This window comes from Urocitellus parryii, chromosome 4, assembly GCF_045843805.1.
Source record: "Urocitellus parryii isolate mUroPar1 chromosome 4, mUroPar1.hap1, whole genome shotgun sequence".
NCBI lineage: Eukaryota > Metazoa > Chordata > Mammalia > Rodentia > Sciuridae > Urocitellus > Urocitellus parryii.
Genome location: NC_135534.1, coordinates 157,135,963 through 157,152,553, shown reverse-complemented (window position 1 = coordinate 157,152,553; position 16,591 = coordinate 157,135,963). Strand labels below are relative to the sequence as shown.

General features: G+C 30.7%; 1 protein-coding gene across 1 annotated transcript in view; it reads left to right on the top strand.

Annotated features, from left to right (window-relative positions):
- The window catches only part of Zdhhc21 (zDHHC palmitoyltransferase 21), a 62,700-nt gene extending 53,920 nt beyond the window's left edge, over nt 1-8,780 (top strand). The window contains exons 8-9 of the mRNA XM_077797855.1: nt 7,199-7,242; nt 7,795-8,780. Coding sequence (XP_077653981.1) covers nt 7,199-7,242; nt 7,795-7,927 — 177 coding nt within the window. The 3' untranslated portion in view covers nt 7,928-8,780. The remainder of the gene's footprint in view (nt 1-7,198; nt 7,243-7,794) is intronic.
- The last annotated feature ends 7,811 nt before the right edge of the window (nt 8,781-16,591 follow it).

The following is a 16,591-nucleotide window of genomic DNA, read 5'->3' as shown; positions in this document are numbered from 1 at the left end:
AGAAAGAAAAGAAATATTTAATAATTTCACTGAAGTTTTCCTCCATCCCCTATCCCTGTACCTCAAAGATCCAAGAGGCATTTTGGGATAACACTGGTGGGGATGTCAGTTCATTATATAAAATTGCATAGCTTGATTACAAGCCTATTAGATAAACAGCCAAAACAAATGCTCTCTCTTTAGGTTTAGCTTGAGATTTCAGGGAAACAGTATGTCAGTTTTCAGTAATTTTTCTCCATTATTCATTTTAACTTGGAATAAATATAAATCATTTATCTCAAGTATAAAAAGAGAAGTCTCATCATCCTATTGGTGGAAGATAACAGGATAATCATAGCAATGATAATCTGATGTTTTAAACCTAGAAAGAGTAGATTATCTGTGACCCAGAAAAAATAATTAGAAATTACTTAAAAATAGTGGATTTCTAATCTCATTTCCAAGGTTAAAAGATCTCAACATAACCAGATGTTTCTGTTAAATAGACTAATCTGAAGCCTGATTTTAAAGGATTACTTTGATTACTTTTTTATTTAATTTTAAACAGAATTTAAATGTATGTATTTGTGTATTTTTACCAAAATTAATATTGGAGTTAAGATGTTTTTAAAAATAATCTGCTTTGAGACATTCTTTTTTATTTAGGGGAACAAATTATTCCAACTATTTCTTAATTACACTATTTAACTCCCTTTTTTGCTGTTTCTGAATAGCAGTAGATCACACAGCCAAAAGTAATGTCCATTCTGATGGGAATGAGTACTAATAGTGATGGGTGGTTGTGTTAGTCATGTTTTCAGTGACTGGGCTTGGAGAGAGTTAATGGAGAAGTGCTGTAACAGCTGGTCCAGCGCATTCTGGTGAGGTTCTGACAGTGAGCTATTGTCTACCATGACACTCCTCTGACAGTTTATCTAAATTTTGTATACAAGCATTTTTGTTTCCTGGGCACTGTGGAGTTTACATAATAGAATAAGCTTTTGATGGTGTCTCTGGAGCTTAGTGCTTTTCTCAGTTGTGGTGAGGTTGGGGGTAGGGTGAGAAAGATGTATTTAGTTGCAGTTTTATAAAAGGCTTTAATTTCACAAAGTAAAAATCTGTGATTTTTTTGTACTTTTGTCTCATAGCTACTATTGTTGCATTCTGTTTGAATTACTAAAGATAGCTTAAAAGAAAGCTTTTCACATTAAGAAGGAAAATATTTTCTCCTATGTATCTGCTCATGTTTAACTTGCAGAGTTAATATTTGCCTAAATAACTGTAGAAAGAATCACAAATGCAAAGGTGACTTAATTTTAACTTGGTTATATTGTGCAATAAAAAGTATCTTATGTTTAAAATGTTAAATCAGTTTAAAGAAGATTATCTATTAAATAGCATTTCATTAATCAATTAGTGGATTTACTTGCTTTTTAATATGTACCCAGAAATATAGGCTTGAGATTATTAATTCTTGTAATTAAATTTTGCCAAGTATTCCAATGAATTAGTGTGGTGAATTAGCAGCATTTAGTACAATCTCTATCCAAATTATGTTTGATCTACTCAACTCCAACTCAGCATTGCAGATATGCAAATCATTTGCTAATTATGCTGAAGCTAGCCCACTTATAGTTCTACAAAGGGAGCTCTGTGTAGCATTTTTGCTTCCTTTTCTGAATTATCTTTTTGTTTAATAAAAGAAAATAAATATATTTCCAATGCAGTATTTCCAGTTGTAATATTATATGAAGTATCTTCTCAGTACCTTTATAAAAACCTAGAAAAATTATTACAATTGAAAAATTCATCACTCTTCTTAGATGCCTTTAATGTCGTATTCTAATATTGACTATAATGACTTCTTTGAATTTTGGATAAAGAATTTTATAGAAACTAGGTTCTCCCTTGCTATGGTATTAGTTTAAATATCAAGTTATGTTTCATAGAATATCAAGACAGTCTTCTTAAAAAAGAATCATCATCAAAATTATTGCTATCTCTAAAATTATGATGTGTGGAGATAAATTGCTCCTTAGCTTAAATATGTTCCTATATAAAAGTATATTTATAGTGCATTCTCATTGCTCAGTGTAATCAACTACTTGGAACTATTTCTAATAAAATTAAAGCAATTAAAAACAAGTCTGTTTCTATAATTTTTAATAGAATAGTACTTTTAATTTTCTTAAAGGATTACTAATTGCTGAGTGATTAAATAGTTGCATTTTTTGATAAGGAAACTAAACATTTACAAATTTTGTTTTTAATTGGAATTTTCCCCAAATATTCATTTTATGATCTAAATCTACTGAATGTTTAGCCTGATTTTAAAACATCATGTAATTGGAAACAGTGGTGTATCTTATAGTTTACTTGTGATCTTTTGCCACAGTGATTCATATGCTTCTTTCTGTCATATTCTGTTGCTATATTAGTTCTTTCCCAAACCCCAGCAAAAGGGACACATTAAATATTCATCTTCTGGGGGTTGGGATTGGGGCTCAGCAGTAGTGCACTTGCGTGGCATGTGTGAGGCACTAGGTTCGATTCTCAGCACTGCATATAAATGAATAAAATATCAACAACTAAAAAAATTTTTTTTAAATACCCATTTTCTGTTAATAACCAAAATCCTTATCAAAAGAATAATTTTGGTGTTAAAAATGTAAGAGTAGTTGAATTATTTGAGTATTGATTATGGGCATAATTTTCCAGCTGTTTCAGATATTCTATTTAGTGTAAGATTTATTTATACAACAGATTATTGTATATAATAATCATCTCTTCTGGCTTCCTATGTAATTTTTTTCTTGTAAACTTGACTGCTTGTAAGTTCCTTCATGCTGAGGATGTGTCATAAATACATACTTAGTAAATGTTTGATAGATGTACAGTGAGTAAATGAATTATGGTTTTTATACTTGGGACTTGTTTTTTCAAATGGATTATAAACTCCTTGTGGTCACAGAATTTTATATAAATAGTTCCCCACATATAAAAAGTAAGTCTCTGTCACTTTATCTTTCATTGTACGAACTTTTTTGTTTAGTTTAGACATAATTTTGAAGCATTATATTCTGATGTAATTGAGACACTGTCCTCAGGCACGCTCAAAGTGTTTAGTAGGCATTAGCAATAAAAACTAGGACTTTTGTTTATTGAGGAGTTACTAGGTGCTTTTCACATATTAGCCAATTTAATCACCATAAAAACCTAGCAGGTAAGAATTATTATTTGGAAATTGAGGGAGAGTTTTTAAGGAATTTTCTTAAGGCTACAGAGCCAGAACATGGCTTGAGAAAGAGGAGTATGGCAATTATTTTGGAAAGAGATTTTCAGTGGCTGAAGACTTAAAATCTGTTGCCTTCTCACTTTGGTTTTGTGATTGTTTAAACAATTATGTGAACTTTATATCCCAAATAAAAGACATAGCTAATCTTCTGTTGGAGCTGAAAGCTTAAAGAACCATTCGTTTCAAATGAGGAAATAGTTCTGGCTTTCAAGGAGGAGAGTGATTTAAGATTAAGAGAACATTTTCTGTCTTTAATTAAAAATAAGGAATGCTATTTTGGGTCAGGTGAAATGAATTTAGTGCTGCAAATTATATTGTTACCCATTCTAGATGCTTTATAAAAATTTAAACTCAAAATAAAATGAGCTGCTATTTGTACACTGACCAGAGGTGCTAAGAAGTCAAATGAAAAACTTTCTTACAGTTGGGAGTAATTAGTAATAGATAAAACAGGTATATTGTTTCTAGTTGTGAAAAATTTTTGCTGAATAGTGTTTTAAACTCTAGATTAATTCAATATGTAGTCATTGAATTAGATAACTATGAGCAGCAGAGTTAGACACATCAATAAGACCAATATAGCAAGAATAGAGATGATCACTGACTGAGGTTAGATGGAACTGTCTTTGAGGATTTTCTACTGATGCAATGTTTTTACTTTCACAGGCCTTCCAGTTTGTCAGGCCTAGAAACTCCATTTTGAAACTGTTTCCAAAGTTTATTGGGCCCAGAGGCCGTGACTCTAAAAGAGATAGTTTATTTCTTTATGTACCATTGTTAGGGGTGCTAAAGGACTCCAGTATATTCCTTCTTCTATGCAACAACACATGTGGCAAAGTGTTGCTTGGTGAGAATGAACTCAAAGCAGGATGAGTTGGTTGGATGGACAACATCAATTTATCTTTACCAGTATCAGGCTTATTAACAAGGAAACCTCTGATGATAAATTCTTGCTCTTCAACTTTCCCCACCCTATCCTTCATTTTTCTAACATCCAACCAATAGATTCATCTCTCTCCTTCTGCTAGAACCCCCCCCCCATTTCACTTATAGTCTTATTAGTTGGGATTCAATTTTCTTTTATAGTCCACCTTAGTTTTTGGACTAAACCTGAAAGATCATTCCTTAGGCTAAGATTAGTCATCATGAAAAGATAAAGTATTGATTAATAAAATGAGTAAGACCTATATTTTTGTGAAGCCAAAACTTCCAGTGCAAAGAATTCTCATGTTATGCAGACTGATGAAAGTTTGAGGTATTTTGATCATTAGGCCATATTAGACATATATACTTCTCAGGAAGGAAGAGAACCTTATTATAGTAATTTACAGTAAATACTTGTTTTTTATCATTTCTGGAAGAATGAATTGGCAGGGGCGGGAATACCCGAGTTTATAAACTGCATTTGTACTCTGAGATTTGATGTCTTATTGGTCCTTTACTGATGGACACTTTGTGTTGGTTGTTGTATTTAATCGAGTTATTTTGCATCGAAATATTTCAATTACTTTTAGTATTTAAAAAATTCCACTTTTTTATGTAAACAAAACAAAAGGTAAATAAAACCTAATTTATTTTTCTAATTTAGCACTTGAGAATAACTCAAGTGGTTTTTGCTCTTTCTGGCAGTAGTAAGATCTCCCCTCTTCTTATTTGCTGTTTCTGCATTGCTTGTGAATGTGTTAACATAACTTGTGTTGCTATAATATATTGTGTAAATGTCAGAACAAAAACTTGATGACATGTTTGGATGCCCAAATGCAAATCGTACTTTTTTCTTTTAACAGTTTTTTGAATAGCTGACTTTTAGAGAGATGAACATTGGCCATTTCTAGAGGTGAAAAAATAACCTATTTTGGCCAGCCTCATGAATTCTGTTCATAAAGTGGTAGTACATGTCACATGCTTTGAAAGAGTAACCTACTCCTGATGATTTAAAAAGTAGAATTCTCCTGGGGTTGTGGCTCGGCTGAAGAGCACTTGCCTAGCATGCATGAGGCACTGGGTTGGATCCTCAGCACCACATAAAAATAAAATAAAGGTATTGTGTCTACCTACAACTAAAAAATAAATGTTTAAAAATAAATAAATAAACAAACAAAAATAAAGATACTGTGTCCATGTGTAATAAAAAAAATTAAAAATAAATAAAAAGTAGAATTCTAGTTATTTCCTAAAATAGATTCTGGAAAGTTATCAAAAACACATAAAAATTAAAGCTTTTTCTACATGAAATCCAAAATTGATTCTTTCAATGCCACAAATGTATTCCTTAAGGTTATAATCAAGTTGTAAATTTCTACATAGCAAAAAAATTCTTTAATATTAGCTGATGATAATCTTGGAAGTGATAGACTTTACAATTATCCTGAAATTATCCTGAAATGTGTCTAGGTTTTAGGTGTTATCCATGCCCGTGGATTTTAGGCCATCCAAACACCTTGCCTGAGAGCTTCTTGATTTCTGTTCTTTTGTTTTATGCTTTTGCATGAGCTGTCTTAATTGCTTTGGACTTTAAGAAACCATCAAAATGACTTCATTCACTTCTTTTACAAATGTGAAACCTTAAGCCCAAGTTTTGTCAAAGTCCCCAATTAATATCTTGTGTATTTGTAGATTATCTTTTCATAAACAGATAAAGACCACATTGTTTTGAAGAAGTTATGCAACATAGTTCATAGTATTAACTTCTCATGCATGAACAGTTGAATAACCACAGTTAAGCATACATAAGATTAAATACATCTGCTTTTTAGATAACTAGTAGCCAATAACAGAACTTCATTTACAGATTTTCTAGGGATTTGTAAAGAAATGATAGATTCGCTACATATTCCATATTAGTTTTTTATCATGCTTTGAAATTCATGATATCTAAAAACAATTCTATTTATAATTAACCTTTCTAGTTCTTTTACATAACTTCTCTAAAAAGAGGTTTTTTTTAAAAAATAAAGGTGTTATTTGTTAGCATCATTGGGAAAAAAAAAAAGCTCTACAACCAGATAAATTTGAGTTGCATCCATAAGTATTTGTATGTATCATTCTACTTAATAATGGTGCAGTCTGCCTTCTGCCCTATATGAACTAGGAATTCAGGTAAAGCAAAGGGGGAGAGAGTAAGACTTAGCCAATGTTTTTGTATACTTGAAAGAATATATTCTGTACTGCTTTAAAGTATGTTTGAAATATAAACTTTTAACTGAAATTAGGATTGTTCATCTGTGTGTTGATTATTTTGGTATGATTTATAGTAATTTGCCAATCTAATGACAGGACTTCTTTTAGCACAGTTTAAACCAGCATTTCTAGAAGCTGTCTTCTTTCTGTTTGTTATTTTTCTTTTATATTTTATTAGAGTCTTTTAGAAAACACATAATAAGAAATTGTATTACTATGAAGAATGATTTTTCTATTGAAAAAAAAGAAATTGTTTTGACCAAATAATATTAATGAGCTAACTTTAGTTTTCAGAGCAATATATGTTGTGATATGGCAAATTCATAAACTGCCTTGTTGAATTTTGTTATTTACAGAAATCTAGAACTAGTTGTACTTTGACTCTTACTAGTTCTTTGTTCATTAGTGTCTTTAATAATGCCATTTTAAAATGCATGTTTACTGAATTGAAAATAAGTACCAGACTTAAAAGAATGATCAAGAAAGCAACTCTTATATTTTAATGAAGTCATACTCCCACAATTTTTGTGAGGTTTTGTATTTGAATAATTTGGGGTCATAATGTAATATTGATTCTGTTTTTCCAAGGGAACTGCAACAGTGTATATACATCATTTAAAATTCTCGGTGCATATATTTAAAATTTTAAATCTTCAGAATATTCTATGAATAGGATTTAAATCATAAAATAGATAAGAATAAAAATAAATTTGTTACATCTGAGTATTTTTTTATTTTTAATAGGATACAACATCTATTGAAAAGATGTCAAACTGTTGCGAAGAGATGTAAGTATAAAAGTGAACTGTGTAGTGCTCTTATTTAAAAATTGAAACAGCTGGCCACACTTGAAAACCATGTATATGTAATGGAAAGGTAATATAATAATGACTTTTTCTTGGAGCCTTGTCTGAGGCTGGAGCTAGCTAGACAGACATACTCCAGTCTTATAGTAAGGGGTCTTCCAGCCAGGATAATTTTTAAACAAAATAAGTAGTGATCATTTTTGTTCCTTGTCTAACTAAAGTAAGTTAAATTATTTGTCCCGAAAGTACATCAAAAGAGATTTGCCACTGTGTTGTTGACACTTATTCTATTAATCCTGAGATTCTCCTCTGCTTCAAAAGTTGCTCTAGGTTGATTGACGATGCAGATACAATATCTGCTATCCAGAGTTAAAACTCAGCTGCATGCCACAATGAAAGAAAAGCTGTATTTGTGATGCTGGGACACAATTCATCAGAGTCCAGTAATGGATCCCCAGCCAACCTGTATTGTTTTAGCTGACTGAAGTGCACCATGGGAGTGCTGTCTTTCACTAATAATGCTGTCTTCTGTAGATCGAGGCCCCGAAAGCCATGGCAGCAGACCTTCTCAGAAGTTTTTGGCACTCGTTGGAAGATCCTGTGGTTCATTCCTTTCAGGCAGAGGCAACCACTGCGCGTTCCCTACCACTTTGCCAATCACGTCTAAACAGATGGATGGTGGGCACAGATGGGTCCTCCATGCTGGAAATGCGTTACAGGTTTTATGATAATAGAACTATGACAGTCTTCAAGTCAATTAAAATCCACCCACCAATCTTAGGCATCATAATGTGCCCCAGGCTTTATTTTAATAGTGATCTTGATCCTGTTGTGGGACTAATACAAGATCTATATTTAAGTTTTAAAGCATGTTTACTTTCAAATTAGCTTTCCACAGAGATTTCTATAAATGCTTTTGTTATTAAACTCAAAAGGCAGCGATTAGGATGAAATAATTGTACATAAGTTCCTTTTAGTACTGACTGTGTTACAGATTTTAATTTATGGGAAATTTCAGATGTTTATTTAAATTTTCACCTTTAAGCAGTACTAATGAAATCTGAATTTAATTATTCAGATTTTACAAAACTTGATATATACCTTCTTATATGTAAATTTCCTTTTTCAAATACAAGTTAAAATACTTAATACTTCTTTTTATATGTGCTGCAAGTTTTTTTTTTTTTTAATGCAGTGTAGAAGTGAATAACAACAAAGGGCAGTGTTTTCTTAGGAGTTGCTTCCTAATGTTTTCTCTTTTTCTCCTCCCCAGAACCAAAATAAAACACCACAAAAGTAAAACACCAGCTACCTACCTTATAATAAAGAAAAGGTTGATTTTTTTCCACATTAATTTTCTGTATTTTTTCCCTTTACTGTTGTAATTATTGATTGTTTTTAGTATATTTGCTTCCAAGAGAAATTTGTGACCAGTGGGCATACATTCCTATTTACCCTAAAATTTTAATGAGGAAAGGGTAGAAAATTTGCAATAATTCCAGTTACTTTTCTAGTGCAATTATATTAGAATGCATATGTTTTTAAAATGCCAGTATAACTAGATACTATATAATGTACAGTGTAAAGAAGAGTATTGTGCTTTTAAAAATATATATCCTTTTTACTTTTATTTATCTACTAGTGAATCTAAAACTATTCATTGGACATTTATGTAATAGATAGTGGCCAACTCATTGAAATTTTATTTATAAGAAGGTACTAGTAAAAGTAAGTTATTAACTTTCATGTACCTATAATCACCTAAATTGAAATTAAATTTTCATTGGCCAGCTACAATTTGTATTTCTAAACACCTTTTATCAGTAGCTGTTAGGAAATGACCTTAAAATAATAACATAGAATAATCTATATTTATCATTAGCATTATACAAATTTAAGTTGCTAATAGTGATTGGAAAGCACAGAACATTTGGGTAAAAAGTCATTTAGTGTGCTTGAAGGAAATTCAGATTTTAATTTTTTTTCCATTGGAATACTGCAAAATCCATGCTTTTTAAAAAAATTTATGTACTTACATTTACTTGAAGAGAATATTGAAATTGTCTACTATTCTTGGACCATATTAATATTTTTCTTTGGTTACTTTGGAAAGAAAAAAATCACACCTGGGAACTAATGAAACAGAAGGTGACCATTGTCAGCCAATTAGCTATACTATGGCTAGTTCATTCAGAAATTGTAAATATCTTATAAAATATCCTAAAATAATAGAATCAACTCTCCTCAAAAATAATAACATGTTTTTATGTTTTAATTATAATGTGTTAATATTTTAAAACTTAGAAGTGGCAGATGAAGGTATTTATTGGTGCTAATCAGAAGCATAGTAAATGTAATATAAGAAATATATTTATAAAAATTAGTATGTGTGTTAAGCAGTTGGATTGAATTTTGTGCAAGCTAACTGACCAAATTTGACGTTGTGGCCCAACTATTAAAAGGAAGTATTGTAGCTATTATGTAGGTAGATATCAGTTGAATACTTTATATTGTATATATTCCTTTTACAAAAAGACTTTGAGAAAACAGCGGAACCAAGTGAAGACCCTGTACAGAGCTTTATGGACATATTTCACATAGTTAACAGTAGCTACACTGAAAGGTAATGAGAGAAGTCTATTTCCCATTCCAAGGACATATATTTTTTATTTTCTTAGATTTATCGTTTTTAGGGCATATTCTCTTCCTTTCTTTCTCTTTACCCTCCTTGGTCCTGCTCCGTCTGTACCCATTTCCTCTTAAGTTAGTGGACTACAAACTAATACACTAGATAAGCATATAATCATTTTGTTTGAGTGTCAGAAGTGCTACATATCAACATTTATATAAAAATATATATTAAAGTATATCTATATAGGCTTATGATGTAACTTATAGTATTCTCAAGTTAGCACACTTAACCGGACTGTGAGATTTGTAGTTGCTGTTAGACTATCTGATTGATAGTAGCCAGTTGGCAGTTTCCTAGGGATTGTTTAAACTCTGGTGTTCTTTCTGCGCCCTCTTTTGGCTAATTGATGTAATTATACTGGCTCTAGAGGTTTACTGTCCCATAAGTAAATTCTGAACATGTCAGAGGTACACACTAAGAAGGCGTTCATGTACAAAAATATAAAGTTTTGTGAAAATGAATGTGTCACTGTTGACAATGTTATTTCTAGCCCAAAAGAATGTTATGCTTACTTTGCTTCATTAAGTATATTCTTAGTATAATTCTTACTGTAAATCACAAATTTAGATCAGGACAAACTAAGCCATTTCATGTATTTTATTTTAAATCGTATTTTGGCAAATTAATTCTTGACACTTAGAAAAGCCATTACCTTAAAAGTTAGTTTATTATAAAACACAAATTTTTATAGTTATAAAGGCATCTAAGTATCTAGAATGTCTTACTGAATATCTAAAAAATACATTTAGTTTTCTCATTCTCAAATTTTGGAATGATTTTTTTTTTAAACTGGCACTCTTGACTGAAAACAACTAAAAAGAGATTAGTAATTCTTGCTATACTTTTTTTCTTTGTTCTTTTTTAACTTCTTTGGTCAGAATTATACCTCTAGTTGTAGTAGGCAGTTTATTATGTGTTCCGGATAACCACAAAGATAACTAAAGGTGTTGAGCATTAGAAAATAATTAGGAGTAGTAAGATTACTAATGTAATCTACAGGTTGGACTAAAGCTTTCTTTATGAATTTTCCATTAAATTTTAGCCAAATATAAATTAAAGAATTTTTTACATTGGAAGAGTCATTAACTTGGCTTTTGGAGAGGAAAGGTTCTTCTAGGATACAGTTGTAACTCATGAACAATCATATTTGTTGTTGTCTGCAAACAGAAATGTTTATGGGTTCAATAGAGGCTCAAAATTATAGGCAGAAATGAACGGAGTTCAGAATCCTTAAAGTAAGCATTTGGCTAAAGAGTTATCGTACTTTGTAACCTAAACTTAAAGTTTAAAAATATTAAGTTAGCCTATATGTCATTGTAATGAAAATATTATTTTACTTAAGTCATATTTTAAAAATTGTGATTAACATAAGAGACAGCTATTTAAAATTATAGTTAACATATTAACCTTTCTTTTAGAAGATAAATAGTTTCCTTTTATAATAGTGAAGTAGAGGCTTGAAGGTGTAGTGTAGTGGTAGGACACATGCTAGGCCTGGGTCCAATCCCCAGCACCAAAAAATAAAAGAAAAATGGAGTAGTTAATATCAGCATGCAAAAAATTCAGTATGACAACTGAATATAATTTCTGTCAGAATTAACATCAGTGCATTTTTACTAATGCATACAGGAATTTTCACTAAGTATGGTGCCTAATTCTAACTATTCTCAGATTTTCAAGTCACTTCCACACAAGTTAACTAGTTAGAGATACGTTTTGCTCAAAAGGGTTTTTAAATTCTGAATGCTAATTACAAAGACTTAAGTTAGGACAATACTTCCAACTAGGAAGTGTGAACTAATTAGATTATGACCACACGATTTTCTATTGTTAAATCATGGGGCAGTTCTAGTATTCTCACAATATTACTATTAAATTATAATGTGTCTAGCTGTGGTTTAATATGGCATTAATATTCATTAACATTGCTGCTAGTTTCTCTCTGGACTTTCTCAAGTATATGAGTACTTCTCTTGTGCTTCATGTATTAATAGATTACTTAGCTCAAGTTTACTAAAGTGTAGTAACTTCTTTAAGCAAGTTTTTGATGTGATCTCTAGTATACATAGATATATCTAGAATTTATTTGAAGCTTATACTTAAAAACATTAAGTAATTTACATAGGCACATGTATTAGATTTCATCCAAGCTCTACTATGCTTGCTTTGAAAAATTATAAGTATTTAATAAGTCAAGTACATTTAGTCTGTACTACTTGCTAGTATTATTAACCATATAATTAACTAATGAATGTGTTATTTAATGCCCATATTTGCTGCTTTCTGTTCTAAGAATCAACATCTGAATTTGTCTATAAATGAAAGATCTTAGTATATTCTATTTTTAGCCATTCTCAGTTGAATTCTAGAATCTTCTACAGTAGAGTATGAGAAAGTATTAGAACCTACTTGCTTGAAGTATTTTGAACCAATGTTATATTGTCAATGAATATTTAGCATTTCTGCTATCTTTGGAATGGTGAAGGTTTATCTCTAAGATAGTGACTTTTCTCTGACTTCTTGCATTATCATTTTGCAATTTTTTAACAACAGAATTCACTGTGTTTTTATCTGTTTTTCAGAAGTTGCAAATACTGCCTTCTAGTGCTAATTTGAAACAGAAGTTACAATATTTAGGATTCTTAAATCACTGGTATTACTGATATTTTCCATTATCATAAGTTTTACTATTATTATGTCCTTTCCCCTTGATACTCTAGATGACAGGAATCAATGAGTAGTGAATAGCCAAAAAATTGGAGAGAGAGTGGGGAACTTAATAAGATGGGGAGACGGAGCATGAGTAATCAGCATCTCAGCAACAGGGTTGACTGTGACAGTTTCTGTGACCTCATAGAATCTTGCTATAGTCATTTTATTTTAGCCTATCACTTGTTGATACAATTTTCTGTAAGAGTTGCTAATGCATTTAAGCTTTTAGTTCAAGTTATTTAAAGAGTTTATATTTCTCTTTATATTCAGCTGGTCAGACACCTTGGAGAAATTAACTTTAAGTAATTTGGTAGTGTATGCTAACCTGCAGTATTAAAAATAATGTGAAAATGCAGCTATTTAATGCAGAGGGGAAATGAATAGATTGCTCTGAGTGTGAAAAAAAATGGGACTATTTTGACATGTGTCTTGTGGCAAAGAAAGGGTAGTATTCTAGAAAATTTTGTCACAGAGGAAAAAAACAACAATTTGAATATAAAGGGTGGATTTCACCTTAACATTTGGGATATTTGGATTTCTTTCTTGATCCTGAAGGTCTCCATTTCTGTTGGTATTTTAAATTCCTTATACCATGTAATGTAGTGCTTAGCACAGTTGTTCAACACTCTGGGCTTTTTGGTATTGATAGCATTATATATATAAACAAAGATGTGGACAAAACAACAGCAACAAAAGATGTGGGTTTTTTTGTGGCTTTGCTTGCTTGCCTGTTTGACTTAAAACAGGGTTTGATTGTAACTGCTAACTAAAGGGAAAGCTTGTCTGCATATTGCAAGCTCTGTCCTCTTGCCAGTATGTATGGGTGATACTTTAACCTACTGGTGCCTGAAGTTAGTGTTTTACAACTTCAACAACTAAAACATCCTGGTGCTATTCATTTTAGCATTGAGTGACATTTTTAATTCCTGTACCAAAGAGTTAATTTTCTTTTTGGTTGAGAGTTTTCTCGTGCATCTGTGTTTATAAAGTGGAAGTGAATGGTACTAAGAACAGTTTTATTACCAGGTCTTACTTTTTGCAACTGCTGCCTTGATTTAATGATTTTAAATGTTCCTCGATGGATTTTTTTTTCTTCCAGTTAAGCAGGTTAGGTATGGATATTACTTTTGTATTTTAATATAGCTTAGCTATTTTAAAAGGTAGTTTAATAGGCTAAAGTTACAAAAGATAGTTTAAGCACTTTCGCAAAATTATTTTTGCTTTTTTTCTGCAGCAATTAATAAAAAATAGGAAGAACAACTATGATTTATTTCTGTAATGAGTTATATAGCATATAGTGATAACTGAAGCAAAGTGCTAAAATGAAGGATTAGTAGCAGGTCTTTTTTGATTACAAATTAAGAATTTAGCACCTCTGTGTCTGTAATCTTTATTGGCTTTAAAGAATGATATTGCTATTTGTCTGTTTTGTGAATAAAGATAAGTAAAATTAAAGAATACTTTTAATATACATATATATAAAGTGTGTGTGTGTGTATACACACATGTATACACATACTTTCCCAATAAGAAATGTAAATATACCTTGATTTAAGCAAAACTGTTAATAGATAATTAAACTTTACCAAAAAAGGAAGAACAAGTCTGGATATTGTTACTCACTTTACATGAAATTTCAGAGTAAGGTTATTTTTAAAACTAATTTTGCTTAGTGATTCATTTTACAAAATGGAGACAAACACTCTTTAAATGTACTTGTAATTGTCCAGTTGTAACACTGCTATGTATATACCGTTTGGGTTCTCTATTTCTTCCCCTTAAGCTCTAAAAATACTCATTTAGTATTTTTAAAACTAGCTGAAATGGTTAATCATTCTGGCAAGAAGATAATAGTATATATGTGTTGAAAAGTAGACAATCATATTTGAAAATGTTTTGCTTTATTTTTGATCAGCTGAAATCAATCTTTCCTTGAATATAGATTTTATGTGTGGGTTTGCAGTGAATTCTGAATGGAAAAAAAGAATCAAGTCTGAAACTTATGTGAAACATGACTTCAGATCATTTGAATGATAGTCAGGAATCAAGATGAGCATATTCAAGGTGAAAGCAAAATTTACTTAAAAGCAAAATGGGATGGAGTAACAGTATGGATCTCGCTAGTCTGCCAAGCATTATTTCCTAGATTTGTTGTCACTGTTATTAGTTCTGAGTAATTCAGCTTATTTATGCATGCTTTAAATTAATGTGTCTGATTACATTTGTTTTTCAAGTTATGGGTAGTGGAGAATTTGCCACCATTTTTCTCAGAGAGAATATTAAAAAGTAAATAAAACAGTACTCTACTTTAGCATAGGTAGAGAAAAGGAACCTAAAGATTATGATAGGAAGATTTCTACTACACTCAGAAACACTCAGAGAAAGGTGTAACATGGGGTGACAAGAATAGGCTCTTGGGAGGACTGAATGTGTGTCAATCGTGCTCTGTGAGCATGTTTTATGTCCCAGGAATTGGTCTTTTTTCTTTGTTTATTTAACCTGACTAGCAACTGTAATGAATAGACAAAATCTGTGTTATTTGGGGGCTTCTAAAATTTTATGTCAACTCCAAATCCTACCTGACATTGTATCCCTAAAATAAAAGACCTGTCTGATGTTTTAATAATAGTATGTTCCAAGTACCATATGAAGATCTAGTTTTTAAATTTGTCAGGCATTTTTTTTTGTTCAGTCCATAATATGTGTAAATCTGAATGTTGTTTTCCTTTATTATCTACTATCTTGCCTTGTCTATTCCCCTAAGAGAATTTAAAGAAAATCCTCACTAACATTTCTAGTGCTGATGGTAATAAGGAAATGATAGAATTAAAAATATATAGAGAAGAGGGAGAAAAATGGTTAAAAATAACAGGTGTGTGTGTCTGAGATATAATTGTATAATTGAAAGGTCTACACTGGTTCTTAAAATGAAAAACAAACCAGGTATCTACCTTAAGAACATATTGTTGTTGTCCTTAATTTATTTTAGTGATTTGGTTTTATTCATGTAATATTGTTTGCTGATTATTTTTAATTTAAATTGTGAAATTTTTACTTCTCTCAAAATGTATTATGTACTGTATTTTTAGAAATATTATTTTTAAATAAATATTTTTTAAAAACATAGGACTGTCCTCCTCTTCTTATTTATTAAAATCAATTCAAATTCTAGATTTCAGCACTACCAATGTAATAATCCATGATTTTGTTTTGTTTTGTTTTATGCAATTTGGATGAGAATTCATAATGCAGCTATTGTAATGAGATGAGTGACATAGGATATTATAATCACAAAATTAATTAGACATTCAAGAATAACTAGGTATATATACATCAGGGTTGAAATTGATAAAAAAATCATATTCCTCATTAGGTATATTTATTTTAGAGATGACCCAGAAGGCTAGAGTCAGTCACCCAATTTATTTAATATCGTGTCAGATGCTATTTTATGGAGATATTTTTTATTTGAGAAATGATTTAAATACAATAAAATGTAAAATAAAACCTATATCTAGACAATGTTTTAGATTCAGGTGTATTATATAAAGACCATCAGTTCATTGTGAAACTGTTTAATAGCTTTATACACAGATTTCCTAAGCCATCAACTAACCGCTTGTACATGCAAGAGCTCACAAAGAAGTGTATATTAATGAGCACAAATTGGTTAAAAATATTAGTTCTAAATAGATAATCAAGAGTCTTCCATAGAAGGAAGTAGAAACTGCTCTGAGATTGAAGACAAGGACTTTAAAATTTTTCGCAAATTTTGATTAACAGAAAAATAATTTGATAACATTCTGTATTAACACAAATGATTTTTAGATAAAATTACAAATTTTGCTGTTTGGTAAATCAAAGCAAATCATTGGCTTCTGACAAGATTTCAAGGATCATGAAACTTCAACCTTGTCCCTTTTGCAA